Below are 20,681 nucleotides of genomic sequence, written 5' to 3' on the forward strand. Positions count from 1 at the left end.
AAAATACCTGTCCAGCTGAGCCTTAAACTTATTTAGGCTATCAACCTCCACCACAAGGGATGGAAGTCTGTTCCACCAACCAACCACCCGCTGGCTAAAGGCAAATTTCCGCACGTCTATCCTACATCTGTCTTTCCTCAATTTGAATTTATGCCCTCTCAGGTGATTTTTCTGAGCTAGAGGAAGAATCCCATCAGCATTGAGCATGCTTAAACCATTCAAGGCTTTATACACCTCTATCAGATCACCTCGCTGGTGCCTAGTCTCCAGACACTGTAATTTGCAAAACTTAAGCCTTTCTTCGTAAGAGCACCCCTTTGTTCCATTCACTAATCTTGTTGCCCTTCTCTGTACTCGTTCCAGCAGCTCTACATCCTTCTTGAAATGAGGCCTCCAGACCTGTATACAGTACTCTAGGTGTGGCCTGACCATCGCCTTATACAATGGAATAATCACCTCCTTATCCCTGCTGGAAAAATTCCTGTATATCATTGACAATACTCCATGAGCTACTCTTGCAGCCCTTCTGCACTGCTCAGAGAACTTCATATCTGCCTGCACAACCACCCCCAAGTCCCTTTCATTCTCTACCACTGTCAGTGTAGTACCACAGAGTTGATACGTTGCTCTGGGGTTGCTGTTTCCCATGTGTAGTACTTTACATTTATCAATGTTAAACTTCATTTGCCACCTCTCAGCCCATCTGCTCAACCTTTCCAGATCCTGTTGCAGCAGCATAGTGTCAGTAGTGTCCTTGACAACCCTGCCAACCTTTGTATCGTCTGCAAACTTGGACATTAAGCCCGATATACCATCATCAATATCATTTATAAATACAGAAAACAATAATGGACCCAACACTGAGCCCTGAGGGACTCCACTAATAACATCAGTCCACGATGAGCAGTGTCCATTGATTACCACTCTCTGTCTTCTCCCCCTCAACCACCCCTTTATCCATAGCAGCAATTTGCCTCCAATGTCACACTGCTCCAATTTGTGTAGCAGTCTTCCATGTGCAACAGTATCAAAAGCCTTTCTAAGATCCAAGTATATAATATCAAAGTTATTCCCTGCATCCGGTTCTTTTGTGACTGCATCATAGTATCCAATCAAGTTGGTCAGGCAAGACTTCCCCTTAACAAAACCATGCTGTGTCTGAGCTATAACTGAAGTCTTGTCTAAATGGTTAGACAAGACCTCGCAGTGCTTCTTTAACCAGTGCCTCCATTAATTTTCCTGGAACAGAAGTTAAGCTCACAGGTCTATAATTACTTGTGTCAGCCTTTGATCCTCCTTTGTGAATTGGGGTCACATTTGCACATTTCCAGTCTATGGGTACCTCCCCTGAGTCCAAGGAAGCTCTCATAATTATGGCTAAGGGTTTGCTTACTTCCTTTGCTGCCTCCTTTAATATAACTGGATAGATCCCATCCACCCCGGGTGCCTTTCTTGTGTTTATCTTCAACAGTTTCTCCTCCACTTTACTCCCAGTTATTTCAAGATTCTGTAGCTTACTGCTAGAGTTGAATACACCTCTGGCATTCCCCTCGCTGAATAACTCCTCATGTGTGAATGTCGATGCAAAATATTCATTTAGTTTGTTAGCTACCTGAGCAGGATCATCAACACTTGACCCATCAATATCAAGTGGACCAATCTGATTCACCCCTTCCTTCTAGAGTTTACATAAGTAAAGAACTCTTTGCTGTTTTACTTTGCATCCGTTGCCAAGGATTTCTCGTAATCTGCCTTCGCCTGCCAAACCTCCTTTGTAACTTGGTTGCATATCATTAAAGACACATTTATGATATGTATTGATATGAATATATTTAAACATAATATAGGATTTGAAAGGCATTCTTTCACTCACAAGCAGGTAACATAAAACTGAATTTATATATATAAATAAATAGCGTTAAAATAAAAACTCGCATTGTGTACTTTATTTTTTTTGCATAAATATACATTGTTGTTCACCTTTTAAAACTCAAGGACTTGTTCACATTCATGGAATTTGTCCTGAGTTAATGTTTTTGATTTAACTTTTCCATTTCTCAAACATTAACTGTCGAGATTGCTAATTGTAGATGTGCTTCTGTATTGTGGCACTGTTTATAGAGAAATCAATTTGCAATACAGTACTAGAAACAGGCAACAAGGAATGGCTCAGTTACATAATCAAAGCCTCCCATATACGTGTATAGTCTATGAGCAATGTCACATTGTCACTATAGATTTAATGACCTTCTACACAAGGAGGTACTGTGTGTTCCTTGAAGCACTTTATAGTTTACTGTGCAGTGTAATAAAATGGCATATTGTAAACTTTTAAAGAAAAAGCTGAAATAATTGAATTAAAATGTGGACAGTGGTTCTTAATGCATATTTACCACTATACAGGATGTGAAATATAACTATAAAAAATGGTAAACTTATACAAGAGATATATGATCATGAATTTTGAAGGCAAAAAAAAGTAGAAGTTGACTAACATTCTGAGTTGACTTATATTCTGGAATATATTGTATGTGAATATATTTTAAGTAATTATTATTAATTTGTCCCTGAAGAAGACTTTCAGAGTAAAGCTCTAATATAGGTTAAAGTTATTAAAGTTATTGTATCTAAATCTCCTTACCATAATAAATGTACTTTATCTAAAATGCAATTGTGTGTTATCATTTTTTGTGTAAGTATATAAGATCTGCATTTATGGACATGTCTTTTAACTTTCATATCTTTGGCTCTCTGCATTACGTTATTTATTGTCTCTGACTGAGGCTCTGATTTCTATAAAACACATTTAATCACAAATTTTGAGGTGATAAATTGAATATGTTGGTTCAGTATCTAAATCTCCTTATCTTATGTTGGTTCAGTATCTAAATCTCCTTATCTTATGTTGGTTCAGTATCTAAATCTCCTTATGGTAAGGAGATTGTATCTAAATCTCCTTACCATAATAAATGTACTTTATCTACAATGCAATTGTGTGTTATCATTTTTTGTGTAAGTATATAAGATCTGCATTTATGGACATGTCTTTTAACTTTCATATCTTTGGCTCTCTGCATTATGTTATTTATTGTCTCTGACTGAGGTTCTGATTTCTATAAAACACATTTAATCACACATTTTGAGGTGATAGATTGAATATGTTGGTTCAGTTGTCTATTTTACCTCATTCACCCTATAGCACTTCACTAAATTTCTATTTTTAGGGATGTGAAAAAGATAGTTTATTTGCATAGCAACATTGAAAACCTGAAAACAAAAATAATCAATTCCATAATAATGGTGGTTGCGAGGCTGACACTAGATATGCTTTACCTTATATGGGAGGAAGTAGCATATTGTTTGAATGTTCTAGGAACCACTACAGATTCAGTGAGTATGTGGATGTGTGAAGAAAACTGAATTTACTTACCTACTTGGTGGCAAAAAAATACTACAGTGTTTCTCAGTTTTAATTAAGTAAATAATTTTCAAAAACCCTAGAATTATTTCATATATCTGTCTTAAAATAAATATAATCAGGACTACTTATTATTGCTAATATTCTCCTTGCAGAACTTTTTAACTGATCTCTCTGCAAGTAGTCGGCGTATTGAAGACATTGATCGCTTAGTTGAAGAATTTATGCACAGCAGACACAGCCAATTAGATGCTATTAAAGCAAGACAGAGGCAAATGCATGTCCGGTTGGTATGAATTGTTTTAGTTAATGATAATTATTTACAGAAGTAAGCATTGTTATAAATCACTAAAGGAATTGTTGAAATTGCAAGAGGTAATGATGAAGAGGTGCTAATTGCCACATTCGTTGAAGCAAAAAATTAAGAATCAAACTACCAAATAAAATAATTTTTTTAATTTAAATTTTATGTATTATTAAGATAGTAAGATAAAAAATAATAAATCAATATTTTATTATAAATGAAATAATAATAAATTAATGTTTTTACAACATTTATTTTATTTCGCAGTTTGATTTTCAATTTTTGCTTCAATGAAAGCAGTTGACATTTTTTCAGCATAATTTGTTGGTTTTCAACAATTCCTTTAATGTGGCATAACTATTTAATTTTGTAAATCATTATTTGATCACACTACCTTTAATTTATATATTTAGTTAATGATTTTAATGTTATTTCTATAAAGATGAATTATCCATATCTTATTCCCACTAGTTTTTTAATAATGTGTACTGAATGAAGGGTAGAGGAACTATGCCTTAAGAAAGTTTTTTAAGTTTTAAGAACATGTTTGGAAATGAATTAGGCACTAAGCAATAGCAGACAAGAAGAAGTCTAATCATAAAGTTTTTCTGAGGCAATAGTAGTGAAATGTATTGCATACTCATTTTTTGTAAGCTCTGGTCTTCTTCATTCTAACTATTAGTACACATTGTTTAGTAAAGCTCTACCTGTGTCCCTCAGTGTCATGTGGGACACTGATAGAGCTCCAATGATATAAAAGTTATAACAGGGCTATTTTTTAGTATTTTTTGCAATTTTTTTTCTTAGTGGCCAGTGATGGATTAGCATTAGTTGAGGCATATGATGCAAGAAAGCAAGCTTATACAGCACCTTAACCAAACAAACCCCAAAAAAACTTCCCATTTCACTCCCATCCGGTCACTCTAAATGTTTGTCTAGTTCAGCCTTAAATTTATATAAGCTAACTTCCACAACAACAGTTGGAAGTCTGTTCCAGCAATCAACTACCCCCTGGCTAAAAGCAAACTTCCGTACATCTATTCTACAATTGTCTTTCCTCAATTTGAATCTATGTACCCTCAGGTTCTTGATCTGAAAAAGCAGAAGTATCCTGTCAGCATTGAGCCTGCTCAAACCATTCAGGGCCTTATACACTTCAATCAGATCACCTCACAGGTGCCTAGTCTCCAGATGCTACAACTTGCAAAACTTAAGTCTTTCTTCATAAGTGCACCCCTTTGTTCCTCTCAACAATCTTGTTTCCCTTCTCTGTACACGTTCTAGCAACTCTACATCCTTCTTAAAATGAGGCCTTCAGACCTTTATGTAGTACTCAAGGTGTGGCCTGACCATTGCCTTATACAAAGGGATAATCACTTCCTTGTCTCTGCTGGCAAAATTCCTGTATATCATTGACAAAACTCCATGACCTGCTCTGGCAGCCTGTCTGCACTGCTCAGAGAACTTCATATCTGACTGCACAATTACTCCCAGGTCTTTTTCATTCTCCACCTCCCTGAGTGTAGTACCACACAGTTGGTATTTCTCTTGGGTTACTGCTATCCATATACAGTACTTTGCATTTGCCAATGTTAAACTTCAGTTGCCACTTCTCAGCCCATCTGCCTAACTTTTCTAGATCCTGTTGTAATAGCATACTGTCTTTAATGTCCTTAGCAACCCTGCCAACCTTCGTATCATCTGCAAACTTGGACATTAAGCCTGATATATCTTCATCGATATCATTGATAAATACACAAAACAACAATGGGCCCAGCACCGAACCCTGGGGAACTTCACTAATAACATTAATCCACGAAGAGCAGTGCCTATTTATTACCACTCTCTCTGCCATCTCCCACTCAACCTTCCCTTTATCCATTGCAGCAACCTGCCCTTAATGCTATACTGCTCCAATTTGTACAGCAGTCTTCTGTGTGCAACAGTATCAAAAGTTTTCCTGAAATCCAAGTATATGGTATCAAAATTATTTTTTGCCTCATGCTCCTTTGTGACCACATCACAGTATCCAGTGAAATTAGTCAGACAAGACTTCCCCTTAATAAACCCATGCTGTGTTTGAACTATTACTTGCAGTCTTTTCTAGGTGATCCTGTATTACCTCTTTAACCAGTGACTCCATTATTTTCCCTGGAACAGAAGTTAAACTAACAAGTCTATAATTATTTCTGTCACCCTTTGAATGCCATTTGAGAACTGGGGATACATTTGCATCCATGAGGACCTCCTCTGAATCTATGGATGTTTAGTGTATTAAAAATAAAACATTATTTTCATGGTATTATTAGTTTTTTTTTTTTTTTTTTTTTTAACTTAAGAAAACAGTTTGTTAACCAAAGTTGCTGTGCAAGTAAGTGTTACGTTATAACATGTGGAAGTTTCTGATATGGCTATACATGTATTAGAGACTTCCACAAGGTATGGTATATAAAAAAATAAACTTTCTGTTTATACTCTGGGATGACCAAATGGTCAGAGGAGTTCACAAGATAGACAGGATACAAGAAACAGCACCATATTTAGCAGTCACGGGTTTGAACCCTGGTCACTCAAGGCATGTGTACTTATGCACACATGCGCATGCCTGACCACTCGGCTGCAGTGGCCGTTATATATGGCTGTAGGTATATATTTGAGCAGTGTAAAATGTAATGCTAATATTTAGTATTACTTTTGTAAAGCGATTCTGAAAATTAAAATACATACTTTTCTCTCAGTTATAACATGCGAGAAAGTAAAAATCGTGAATAAAGTTTGTTAGATCTACTTGTATTTTTGTTTTAAAATTACATACTTACATATTGTATAAGTTTATAATATGAAACAAGAAAACAAAGAAACCAGTCAGTACAAATTTCTTCCTATCACATTGAATACTGTATTATGTATGCAGTGTACAACATGTGATATGTATAGACTATATTATGTGTACATAATTTTAAAAAAATCTGTATTTATTGAAATTTAATTGAAATAGTCATACATTGTAAGATGGGCTGCCTTATGAGAATATTTTAGCAGCAGTCTTAAAGTTATGTGTTAATTAATTTCAAGCTGAATCATTATGTGCTTATCTGTGTTTAATAAATTCTTGGACTTTGACCATAATAAGAAACCTACAGAATTGAAAATCCAAATTTTTGAAAGTTAAATTAATCAAACTCATAAAGATGCACATGTGTAAAATAGTCTGTTGAAAAGATTAAGAGTCATTTGGTAATTTCCTTCTTTCAGGACATGGTATGTGAGAAAGGATGAGAAAAGGGAAAAGGAATAAAAATATAGTGCTTCTGGGTTAAAAAGAGGAAAGGGGAGAAAGACTAGGTATCTGTAAATGTATGGTTATTAAGAGTTCACAGCTGTACTTTGAGAGCAGTAAGTGTTCATTGCTTCTAACTATTGGCAGCATCATTGGTATCTGCCAGCCAGTGATTACGGCAGATTGAAGATACAAATCTATAACAGGAGACTTATCATCAGCAAATATAGGCACTGGTATTCACCTGGTGTTTGAATCACATAAGATGTTATGTGATGCATCTCAAAAGAAAGATACTTATGAGAGAAATGTATGAAGTATCTTGTGTCAGGTGGCTCCTAAACAATAGTTCAACCTGGTTGTGTTACTCTGTGAGGTTGATAGAATGCTGTTAAAGACCAGGTGTGCATGTAAGATGTATATTTGGGAGCATTTGTATCGGTTATATTGATTTGTTGTACCTGGCCACTTAGCTACCAGAAAGCAGTGATTACCTGGAAGGCTGCTGCTCAGTAACTGTCTCTGCCATGAGGAGGGTGATAATAAGCATGTACTGCCCTGGTCCAAAGACAGATGGGAAAATAAAAATAAATAAATAAACAATAAAAATAAAACTAAATAAGGCTAGAAAAATAAAATAAAACTAAATAAGGCTAGAAAAATAAAATAAAACTAAATGAGGCTAGAAAAATAAAATAAAACTAAAAAGGATAGAAGGATAAATAATAATAATAAAAAAATAATATAAATGAAAAAAATCTTTCATATCATTACAGCCTAACAAAGTAGTGCCATCACGTAGTAGTGCCATAGAGAACAACAAGATCTCACCCAAAGGAGCCAACATATGTTAAAAATAAATAAAAAATAAAATCCTATTCAGTTAGAACTAATCTTGGCAGAGTGAACAAAGTTATCTTTGAAGAGATATGGCGTCACTTCCTCCCTTCCCAAATGATTAAAAAAAATCAAAGAAATAATAACAATAATTCGAATAAAATAAACTTGGGAAGAGCCTCCACCCAGGGAACATGAATCATGAAGTCTAGAAGGTCAGTTACTCCACAGGAATGAGGTGAAAGAAGTTTGGGAGGTAGCAAACAGATTCAGGAGATTCATTAATTGACTATGGTTACTTTAAGGGTATTAAAGTGAATGTATTTCTTCTAGAGAAGGGCTTTGATAGCAAAATCTTTTAGAAGTCAGAACATTTCTTGGTTTCCACAAGTTTTTCCCTCATCACAGGAGCGAAATTCTCTGAAGCAGCAGCCACAGAAGCCTATGGTCATCATAAATGTAACATGATTAGAGTACACAAACCCACTTTTCCCAACCACCACAGAGGCACTGGTCAGCATTGGAGATCCCAAGGCTGTGAAGAGCTTGGTGTTGAGAGAGCTGAATCTAGTCAGGATAAGTTATATATTTTTCACCATATCAGAACCATTTCGTGATATGGTGAATGTTAGGAAAGAAGTATCTAGTAAAGCACCCTTGCCTAGCAAGAGACCAGCATTCCTGCCATCATCTCATCCTGGGAACAAACACAGAGAAAATGACTGTGAGGCATCTTTTTCTCTACCTTTGTATCTGTATTGTTATTTATAGTGATGCCCAGAAACTCTAAGGGAATATTTTTTCTAATATGATGCATAATTCATGGAAGAGGAAATGAAGATCTATGGGCAGAATTTCTGAGAGGACTTAAAGGCTGAGGTAGCTGTGTTTTGCAGGCTAGGGTAATGTCAAGGAGCATCAACCTTTGAATGTATAGCAATTTATTCTGACAGCTGGTGACTTTGACATGATGAAACCAGACTGCCACAAGAAATGTGACAATAGGAAAAAAGATTGCCTTATAGAGTAAAGTTTTCTTTTTTAGGCTCAAGTCGTATTTAAAGACTCTGATCAATGTGCCAGTATAGCTTTTGATTTTTGCTGCCACCATATGTTTCGTAGGCAGGAGAAAAGAAAGCTTGTTGTTGAGAATAATTCCAAGCGATGTTTTTACATTAGGGAAAACAGGAATGAGTGAAAGAAGAGAAGCAAGTCTGACATTAGGAGCATCATCAGTTTCTGCTAATGAAGGTTATAGGAATGTTAACTACCTCCAGAAGATACCATAAAATCACATGGTCGTGTCCACGTGTCTTGCTCTTGAATTTAAGAGGCTGCCAGATGAGAAACAAAAAGAAAGACATTATCTGTTGTTAAAAAGGTGATTTATTTTATAATAATTAGTATATATGGTGTTATTCTAGTTTTAACTTTATAATGTGAATTGTACATAGTATATTTTATACCAATTTTAATTATCGTACATAGTGTAAATATAAATTTTCATAATAGATTATTTTTTATCCACAGATTTAAATTAAAGGTAATCTTTTAGTTATAGTTTTGGTCAGTGTTTTTATATATTTCAGCATTTATTGTTTTTCAATATCTGTTCCATGTACACAGTTCCCAGTGCTATATCTCGGTTTTGAGTGGGTCATTATTTTCTCTGATGAAAGTTGTTACTTCCCATGTTGAATGACCTATACTTTCTACCGTGGGGCTTTTTTAATTTAATTTTTTTTTTTTTTTTTTTTTTTTTGTTTATTCCAAAACAGTGGAGATCCTATGAGACAGAAAGTTTTGTCTCATAGCACCCCATCTCCTTTGAGCTTTTTTGTTATTGAGAGAGCAGTTTTGCACACGTAGTTATGATAATTGTCTTCCCAGTGACAGATACTCTTATGCTTCCGGTATCGAAAAATAGTATTTTCTCTGTATATTTCCCTGACCAGACTGTATATTTAAATAATGCATTAATAGCTAGATTATCTTAAATTCAGAATTTCCTTTATTTAAAAATTAGAAGATATAAAACAAATATTAAATTGAAATAAAGCATTAAACTGTTAAAGAAATACTGATAGAATAATGAATTTCTCATGAAGCAAATCATATGTTATGAATATAAATTGCAATTAAAAAGAGCAAACAGGCTTTAAGTAATTTTATAATCAAAATAATTCTTGAAGGAAAGGGGGGAAAAGTGATAGTCTAAGTGAAGCTCCATTTTTCTCTTGTCGCACACTGCATTTTATCTTTTCAGAAATTATTTTTGCTATGAAACTGTGATCATTTTAGTACTAATTATGATTTTAAGTATTATTATGTTGATGTGCTTTCCTTTATATATTTTATAGCAACATTTAGTTGCTATAAAATTCTTCTTGATGAGTTTTTTTTTGTTCAGATTAGCTTTTTTAATTTTCTTCTTTTTAGACAAAGCGCTGTTCTTAAACAAAGATCTTGAACTAAAGCTATCTGTTAGTGTATGGACATATTAATACATTAATGTATTAATATATTTATTAAATATAAAAGTATCTTTTGTCTAGTTAAGTTTGAGTACCAAAAAATAAGAGTAGGCAATATCTGCTTCCAAATGATATTATATTAAAATATAATATAAATGATATTTATTTACATTATATTAATTTTTTGACAGATGTGCTTAGTATTAATATTTTCAAGAATAAATTTTATTTTTCTATACATAGATGGGATAATTTGAATCACTTAAAGCATGAAAAGGAGAGGAGCTTAGAAGGTGCAACAAGGTACTTATTTAAAGCCTATATATATATCAGGATGTTTTATATTTTTATTTTCTTTCTCTTTGTGTTTTTCTGCGACTGTTTCATTTCTAAAATATATCAATTTCCCATTTAAAATGAAATTTCAATTTTTATCTTGTTTATCATTGTTGTTATATGACAATAATAAGAAGTTTCTATATTTGACATTTGTATTTTGGTAAACCTTGTTTTTCTGCACAAAAAAATTAGCAGAGCAAAGATAATAGTATATAAAGTATCTAAATATGTCCTCATGATTCAAGTGGCTGTATCAAAAAAATTTTCCAAGAGTGGCCATTTAGTATTTAGAGTATGCCACAGGGATAAAATACGCTATATGACCAAAAGTATTCAGATACTCTTCTGCAAATATTGCACACTGTACCAGAGGTTCTCCACATATGCATATCAGCTGAGATGTATAAATAGACAAACAGACCCATGATATATAAATCTCATGGGTCTGTTTGTGTGGTAGCAGTAGTACATTAAAAGCCAGTATGGGTTGTTAATTGAAACTTACAGATTTTCAATGTGGAATGATAGTCAGATGCCACATCAGTAACCTTTCTATGCCACTTTTTGAAATTCATTATGGCAGATGTTATTTCAAAGATAGAAGACTGTAGATGATGCTTCAGTGGAAAGGCGGTCTGGACATTCTTATAAATGCATAGAATATGTTTGATGAACCATACCATGCTCGTGGAGCAGGTCCAAGAGGCTACAGAATCATCTGTCAGTATGTGAACCATCCATAGGGAGATGCATAGCTTTGGGTTCAATGGTAGAAGAGCTGCACATAAGCCCAATATCATGGCTACCAATGTTGGATTGGCCATCAATGTGAGATGACATTTATGAATTCTAAGATAGTGAGCAGAAGATACTGTCAGGTGACAAATATCTTCCCACTGTGTTTCATCCAGCAGTCATGTTTGGGTATGGAGGTTGCCCAGAGAGTTCTCCTCTCCTGTCAGCATTTACCATTTCAACCAGTAAATTTGGTGGAGGTGGTCTGTGATGGTATGGGACTGTTTCAGCCATTTGGACTTGGCCCATTGATAGTCATGCCCGAAACTACCTGTGACCTACTTAGACAAGTAGGAAGTGGGAAGCATTCAAGGAATTAATCGTGGAAGCTACTAAAAATTTCATACCTATTAAGAAATATTCTTCAAGGTTTAGGCCTAAATGGTTATCAAATGAACTAATGAGACTCATAACAGAAGAAAAATGCATGGGATGCATATAAATTATCACGCGACTCCGAAGCCTATGGCAGATATAAGCTAGTCTGTAATCAGGTGACAAAGGAGGTTAGGCAGGCGAAGGCAGATTATGAGAAATCTTTGGCAAAGGATGCTAAGAAAAACAGCAAGGATTTCTTTACTTATATAAACTCTAAAAGGAAGGGGATGAATCTGATTGATCCACTTGACATCGATGGTTCGACTGTTGATGATCCTGCTCAGATAGCAAACAAACTGAATGAGTATTTTGCATCTACATTCACACGTGAGGAATTATTAAGATTTGAAAATGGCAGAAGGTTATCAAATTGTAGCAGGATACTTAATGATTTTGTAATAACTGAAAGCAAAGTGGAGGAGAAATTGTTGAAGTTACCATAAGAAAAGCACCTGGGGTGGATGGGATCTATCCAGTTATATTAAAGGAGGCGTCAAAGCAACTAAGCAAACCCTTAGCCATAATTATGAGAGCATCCTTGGACTCAGGAGAGGTTCCCACGGATTGGAGATGTGCAAATGTATCCCCAATTCACAAAGGGGGATCGAAGGGTGACACGAGTAATTACAGACCAGTTAGTTTAACTTCTGTTCCGGGTAAAATAATGGAGTCACTGGTTAAAGATGCATTGCAGGATCATCTAGACAAGACTGCAGCAATAATTCAGACACAGCATGGGTTTGTTAAGGGGAAAGTCTTGTCTGACAAATTTGATAGGATATTATGATGTGGTTACAAAGGAACTGGATGCAAAAAATAATTTTGATATCATATATTTGGATTTCAGGAAAGCTTTTGACGCTGTTGCGCATGGAAGACTATTGTACAAATTGGAGCAGAATGGTATTAAGGGTAAGTTGCTACAATGGATAAAAGGATGGTTAAGTGGGAGGAGACAGAGGGTGGTAATCAATGGGTGCTGCTCTTCTTGGACTAATGTTATTAGTGAAGTCCCACAGGGTTCGGTGTTAGGTCTACTGTTGTTTTGTATATTTATCAATGATATTGATGAAGGTATATCAGGCTTAGTGTCGAAGTTTGCAGATGATACAAAGGTTGGCAGGGTTGTTAATGACAGTAATGGCAGTGTGCTACTGCAGCAGGATCTAGATAATTTGGGCAGATGGGCTAAGAAGTGGCAACTGAAGTTTAACCTTGACAAATGCAAAGTACTGCATATGGGTAGAAGTAACCCCAGAGAAACGTACCAACTGTGTGAGCTGACGGCTAGCCGAGTGAGTAAAGTACTTGCTTGGCAACCCAAAGGTCGCAGGTTCGATTCCCGCCTCGGGCTTGGATCAAAGTAGTGCAAAAACCTTGGGAGGTGCAATATGGCCACAGAAGCCGATGCGCCAACAACTACCAAATCAAAAAAAAAAAAAAAAAAACCCCAACTGTGTGGTACTACACTTAAGGTGGTAGAAAATGAAAAAGACCTGGGAGTAATTGTGCAGTCGGATATAAAGTTTTCTGAGCAATGCAGACAGGTTGCCAGGGCAGGTCATGGGGTTTTGTCAATGATATATAGGAATTTTGCTAGCAGGGAAAAGGAGGTGATTATCCCTCTGTATAAGGCAATGGTCAGGCCACGCCTTGAGTACTGCGTACAGGTCTGGAGCCCTCATTTTAGGAAGGATGTAGATTTACTTGAGCGTGTACAGAGAAGGGCAACAAGGGTGAGGGGAATGAAGGGATCCTCTTACCAGGAGAGGCTTAAGTTCTGCAAATTGCAGTGGCTGGAGACTAGGCACCTGCACGGTGATCTGATTGAAGTGTATAAGGCCTTGAATGGGTTGAGCATGCTGAATTCTGATGGGATCCTTCCACTTGTTCAGATTACGATCCTTAGGGGGCATAAATTCAAATTAAGAAAGGACAGATGTAGAATAGATGTGCGGAAATTTGCCTTTAGACAGTGGGTGGTTAATTGCTGGAACAAACTTCCATCTGTCGTTGTGGAAGTTGATAGGTGGAATAAATTTATGAGGAACTGGACAGGCGTTTGGAGGGAATGGTGTTTTTTTTTTTTTTTTTTTTGCTGATGCTGCATAAGCTCATACACTTGCTTTCTTGCATCAGTGCTACTTACATTATGTAATTAAGTATCAGCATGACCACACTCCATGGCATACAGCACAGGTCTGTAGGCAGTGATCTAAAGTAAGTTGTATTAGCCTGCTCAGAGCTGAAACTTTAGCCTTATTGAATATCTGTGGGATTAATTGGTGCTGGAGATTAAACTATGGCTAAAACAACTTTTTAAAACTGGCTCCGGCAGAAACTTTGGAGAAGGAATGCAGGTAAATTCCAACCGATATCTACTGGCAGTTGGTACAAAGTATGCCAGGAGAGTCATGGTTTGTCCAGGGCAAAAGTGGTCCTATTATGCATTACTTTTTGAATTAAAAGCTCTTATTAATTAATAAGAATTAAAAGCTCTTATTAATTTTAATCTGTAATTAAAATTAAATATTTTTTGATCACATAGTATGCAACAGATAAATACTTTTTATTTCATTGTTTCGTGACCCTACTTCTTCAGTTCTAAAATAATTGGCAGTGCAGGAAGTTTGTATACATGACATTAATGTAATATGAAAATTTGCAGCACCATTAAAATAGTTTAATATATTGTTACTATGCTTTTTACACTGCTTACCCTCTGGAGGGAGTATTATTGTCTGTTGAACTTGATTTCATACACAAGGAGTAATGGGCATTTATTGAATATTGTATTGAATTCTATTGACAGTTATGAACCAAAATTGAATTTTGTATCGAAAGGATTAATATCTGATTATCACAAATAATTTAGCTTCTGTTATATTACATGGACATTAATTAATATTTCTAATTGCTTCAGATAAGCCAACTGCATTATACAAATTAATGTAGTTGTACATTTAATTTTTTTGCTATCACAAATTATAACAAAATACATAGTAATTAAGTGACATACCATTCAAAGGCTTGCAGTGAAAATGTAATTATTTCATTTTAGGAAAATAATTTCTTTTATTTATAGTTTTTCTTTTGATAATTGTTATTAATTTCAATTACAATTTTTTTTCCCCCAGTACACACTTTTTCTTAATTGATGAACATATGGACTTATAGTTAAATAAAATTGAAACCACCACTATTTACAGTAAATTAAGAATGGAAAACACAGTAGCTGAATTATTACATATAGAGAAAAATAGATTTGGAGTTTGTAATTGATGGTCTAAAATTGCCATGAATTACAAACCCCAAAGATTCAGGTCAAAAGGAAGCTAGAAGAAGAAGAAGAAATGGCATGAGGGCCTTGAGGTCAAAAAAGCTTCTGATAGCGAAGTTAGATCTAATAAAATTATATGAAGACAATTTTGAAATACATAAATGTTTATATATTTTCCAAAATCGTGTATGCTGTTTATCTCTGAACAGCATATATCATATCTAATCAGAAATGTATACTTATTACAGAAACGTTGACTCATAAGTGGGCCTAGAAGCATGCTCAGTTTTACTTCACACGTCACATTTTCTTGAGAAATTTAATATTCTCTCTCTCTTCAACACAATTTTACAGTAAAAAAAAAAAAAAAAAGTGCAGCCATTATCAACCCACTGCAGGATGGAAGCCTCCTCAACAATTCATGCTGAGGGAAATGGACCATAATCTGCCACGCTGGTCCAGTGCCGGTTGGCAGATCGACCGTATTCAGTAGTCAGGGGCTTGAACCCCGGTCTACTCAAAGAGCGTGTACTACTGCACTCCCTCATTTTAATTTTACAGTAAGTAATATTAAAATGAGGCCAATGACAGGAGAATTAGTCCATGTTAACATATGGGACCTTGTTGCTATTAGATTTCCTTCCTAAGTTTATTTCAAATCTGGATAGACTTTAAAGTTTGACTGGCCTTTGCATGTGCAAAGGCTCAGCTGGCCTCCGAGGTTTACTGCATTGATTAACTTGGGATTATTATTATATTGTTTTATTGCTGTAATATTGTATTATAAACTCTTGATTATTGTAAACCCTTGATTTTATGAACTTAGGAAAAAGGGTGTCTTTTATTGCTAAATGTTCGATAAATCAAATGTTATATTTTGAGATCATGTGTACCTAAAATAACTGAAAATTTAAAGTTACTTTGTATATGAGGTGGGGAAATAAAGTTCTTGGGATGGTGCAATAAAAAATAATGCAAAGTGAAGGAGCTCAAAAATTGGTTTAATTTTTTTATTCAAAGTAATTGCCATTAACCTATTATGCTGTTCTAAAAGTTCCTGAAAGAGTCAACAAAGCTGTCCAAAGAGATGATGTTCAGTTTGGCAGTTACCTCATTCTCTATTGTCTTCAACATCATGAAATCTCTTTCCTTTGAGGGCAGTTTTCACTTTGGGAAAAAGGAAGCAGTCTGCTTGTGCTAGATTGGGAGAGTAGGGTAGATGTTTGATCTGTGCAGTGCCATGTTTCATCAGAAATGTCTTCACAAGCAAGTGCAGATGTGCATGGGCACTGTCAAGAAATAAGAACCAGCCACTTTTCTCTCAAACTTGCGGCTTCTCCTGGGAGTGCTTGAATAGTTTGAAGCATACATATGATTGTCAGATGAACTAATTGAGACATTTGGCAGAGAAGAAAAATACATGGGATACATTCAAATTAATGGGGGACATGGAAGCCTATGATAGATATAAGTTGGTCTGCAACCATCACAAAGGAGATTAGGCAGGCAAAGGCAGATTATGAGAAATCCTTGGCAAAGGATGCAAAGAAAAACAGAAAAGAGTTCTTTACCTATTTAAACTCAAGAAGGAAAGGGATTAATCAGATTGGTCCACTGGATGTTGATGGTTCAACAATTGAGGATCCTGCTCAGGTGGCTAACAATCTAAACAAGTATTTTGCATCTACATTCACACATGAGGAGTTATTCAGGAAGGGGAATGTCGTAGGTGAAGTAAACATTGGCAGTGAGCTGGATGATTTTCTAATAACTGAGAGGAAAGTGGAGGAGAAATTGTTGAAGATAAACATAAAAAAGGCACCCGGGGTGGATGGGATCTATCCATTTATATTAAAGGAGTCAGCAAAGGAAGTAAGCAAACCCCTAGCCATAATTATGAGAGCTTCTTTGGACTCAGGGGAGGTACCCATAGACTGGAGATGTGCAAATGTAACCCCAATTCACAAAGGAGGATCAAAGGTTGACACAAGTAATTATAGACCTGTTAGTTTAACTTTGGTTCCAGGAAAATGAATGGAGGCACTGGTTAAAGAAGCACTGCAGGATCATCTAGACAAGAATTCAGTTATAGCTCAGACATAGCATGGTTTTGTTAAGGGCAGGTCTTGTCTGACCAATTTGATTGGATACTATGATGTAGTCACAAAAGAACTGGATGCAGGGAATAACTTTGATATTATATATTTGGATCTTAGAAAGGCTTTTGATACTGTTGCACATGGAAGACTGCTGCACAAATTGGAGCAGTGTGGCATTGGAGGCAAATTGCTGCCTCCAATGCCAAAGGGATGGTTGAGTGGCAGAAGACAGAGAATGGTAATCAATGGACACTGCTCAACGTGGACTAATGTTATTAGTGGAGTTCCTCAGGGTTCAGTGTTGGATCCATTGTTGTTTTCTGTATTTATAAATGATATTGATGATGGTATATCAAGCTTAATGTCCAAGTTTGCAGATGATACAAAGGTTGGCAGGGTTGTTAAGGACACTACTGATGCTATGCTGCTGCAACAGGATCTGGAAAGGTTGAGCAGATGGGCTGAGAGGTGGCAAATGAAGTTTAACATTGACAAATGTAAAGTACTACATATGGGAAACAGTAACCCCAGATCAACGTATCAACTCTGTGGTACTACGCTGATAGTGGTAGAGAATGAAAAGGACCTGGGGTTAATTGTGCAGGCAGATATGAAGTTCTCTGAGCAGTGCAGACGAGCTGCAAGAGTAGCTCATGGTGTCTTGTCAATGATATACAGGAATTTTTCTAGCAGGGATAGGGATCTGATTATTCCCTTGTATAAGGCATTGGTCAGGCCACACCTTGAGTACTGTATACAGGTCTGGAGGCCTCATTTCAAGAAGGATGTAGAGCTGCTGGAACGAGAACAGAGAAGGGCAACAAGATTAGTGAATGGAACAAAGGGTTGCTCTTATGAAGAAAGGCTTAAGTTTTGCAAATTACAGAGTCTGGAGACTAGGCATCGGCGAGGTGATCTGATAGAGGTGTATAAGGTTTTGAATGGCTTGAGCATGCTCAATGCCGATGGGATTCTTCCTTTTGCTCAGAAAAATCACCTGAGAGGGCATAAATTCAAATTGAGGAAGGACGGATGTCAGATAGATGTGCGGAAATTTGCCTTTAGCCAGCGGGCAGTTGGTTTGTGGAATAGACTTCCATCACTTGTTGTTGAAGTTGATAGCCTAAACAAATTTAAGGCTCAGCTGGACAGGTATTTCGAATGAACGGAGGGGTGAAATGGGAGAAGTGGTTGTGTCTTTTTTTTTTTTTTTTTGCTGATGCTGAAATCTTGCTTTCTTGCATCATATGCCTCTACTAATGCTAATAGAAAGCAGCATTAACTCTCTCCCGTTCAGGAACAGATTCCTGTGAATCACACCCTGTTTGTCAAAAAACATGATCAACATCATCTTGATCTTCAACTTTTACAAATGAAATTTTTTGGGCCTTGATGATTTTGAAGTCTGCTGCATACTCTGACAATTCGTCTCTGGATCATACTGAAACACAAACATTCATCTTCAACGACAATGCCATTGAGGAAATCAGGATGGTCTTGACAAGTCTGGATCACGTCTTCACATGATGATACTCTTTGTTGCTTCTGCTCATCTATGAAGCTGCACAGCACAAATTTTCCATAGACCTTTCTTTCCCCTAAATCTTCATGCAGAATTTGACAAATTGTCTCCTTATTCATATCCAACTCATCAGCCATCATTCTTACTGTCAAACAATGATCTCGAGGTTGACAGACCCCTCACGTCTTGAATCATTACACCATACTTAATTTGAATTTGTGCCCCCTTAGGTTCGTAATCTGAACAAGTGGAAGGATTCCATCAGAATTCAGCATGCGCAACCCATTCAAGGCCTTATACACCTCAATCAGATCACTTCACAGGTGCCTAGTCTCCAGCCATTCACTGCAATTTGCAGAACTAAAGCCTAACTTGGTAAGAGGATCCCTTCATTCCCCTCACCAATCTTGTTGCCCTTCTCTGTACATGCTGGAGCAAATCTACATCCTTCCTAAAATGAGGCCTCCAAACCTTTATGCAGTACTGAAGGTGTGGCCTGACCATTGCCTTATATAGAGGGATAATCACCTCCTTTTCCCTGCTAGCAAAATTCCTATATATCATTGACAAAACCCCATGACCTGCCCTGGCAGCCTGTCTGCATTGCTCAGAAAACTTCATATCTGACTGCACAATTACTCCCAGGTCTTTTTCATTTTCTATCACCTTAAGTGTAGTACCACACAGTTGGTACGTTTCTCTGGGGTTACTTCTACCCATATGCAGTATTTTGCATTTGTCAAGGTTAAACTTCAGTTGCCACTTCTTAGCCTATCTGCCCAAATTATCTAGAACCTGTTGCAGTAGCACACTGCCATTGCTGTTCATTAACAACCCTGCCAACCTTTGTATCATCTGCAAACTTCGACATTAAGCCTGATATATCTTCATCAATATCATTGATAAATATACAAAACAACAGTGGACCTAACACCGAACCCTGTGGGACTTCACTAATAACATTAGTCCAAGAAGAGCAGCACCCATTGATTACCACCCTCTGTCTTCTCCCACTTAACCATCCTTTTATCCATTGTAGCAACTTACCCTTAATACCATTCTGCTCCAATTTGTACAATAGTCTTCCATGCGCAATAGTGTCAAAAGCTTTCCTGAAATCCAAATATATAATATCAAAATTATTTTTTGCATCCAGTTCCTTTGTAACCACATCATAATATCCTATCAAATTTGTCAGACAAGACTTTCCCTTAACAGACCCATGCTGTGTCTGAATTATTGCTACAGTCTTGTCTAGATGATTCTGCAATGCATCTTTAACCAGTGACTCCATTTTTTTTACCCCGAGCAGAAGTTAAACTAACTGGTCTGTAACTACTCGTGTCACCCTTCGATCCCCCCTTTGTGAATTGGGGATACATTTGCACAACTCCAGTTCGTGGGAACCTCTCCTGAGTCCAAGGATGCTCTCATAATTATGGCTAAGGGTTTGCTTAGTTGCTTTGCCGTCTCCTTTAATATAACTGGATAGATCTCATCCACCCCAGGTGCTTTTCTTGTTTAACTTCAAAAATTTCTCCCAGAAGTGAATCTTCCCAGAATTTATTGATGCTCTCATTAACATTCTAAATGGTTTGCACTGCCATATGGCAGTGCATATGAGTCATTAAAAAAACCAACTGAATATCTACCATCTACCCCTTGAACCTTTCCCACCTTTAATTTCAGTAGCATTTTCTAACAAATGCTCATCTGAGATATCATAACACTTATTTCAGTAGTTTGATATCTTAACTGATACCTCAAGTTCACTTTAAACTGTAAATATTGATGAGAAGTATCTGTTTAACTCACCTGCTGTTTCTGCTGAGCTTTATATGGACCTTACACTGCAACCAATTAAGGGTCCTATTGGATTTTCTCTCCTCTTTCTTGTATTCATATACGAGAACTTTTTATCCTCATTCTTAACTCACTTTGATAGTGCTTCTCAT

General features: G+C 36.3%; 1 protein-coding gene across 3 annotated transcripts in view; it reads left to right on the top strand.

Moving 5' to 3' along the window:
* Positions 1-20,681, top strand: part of kst (spectrin beta chain, non-erythrocytic 5 kst) — a 593,342-nt gene that overhangs the window by 254,517 nt on the left and 318,144 nt on the right. For all 3 annotated transcript variants that reach the window (XM_090376665.1, XM_090376667.1, XM_090376666.1), the window contains exons 23-24: positions 3,574-3,704; positions 10,557-10,616. In XM_090376665.1, coding sequence (XP_090232791.1) covers positions 3,574-3,704; positions 10,557-10,616 — 191 coding nt within the window. The remainder of the gene's footprint in view (positions 1-3,573; positions 3,705-10,556; positions 10,617-20,681) is intronic.

Source organism: Mastigoproctus giganteus, chromosome 6 (genome assembly GCF_048544385.1).
Source record: "Mastigoproctus giganteus isolate SK-2022 chromosome 6, ASM4854438v1, whole genome shotgun sequence".
In the NCBI taxonomy this organism is placed as follows: domain Eukaryota; kingdom Metazoa; phylum Arthropoda; class Arachnida; order Uropygi; family Thelyphonidae; genus Mastigoproctus; species Mastigoproctus giganteus.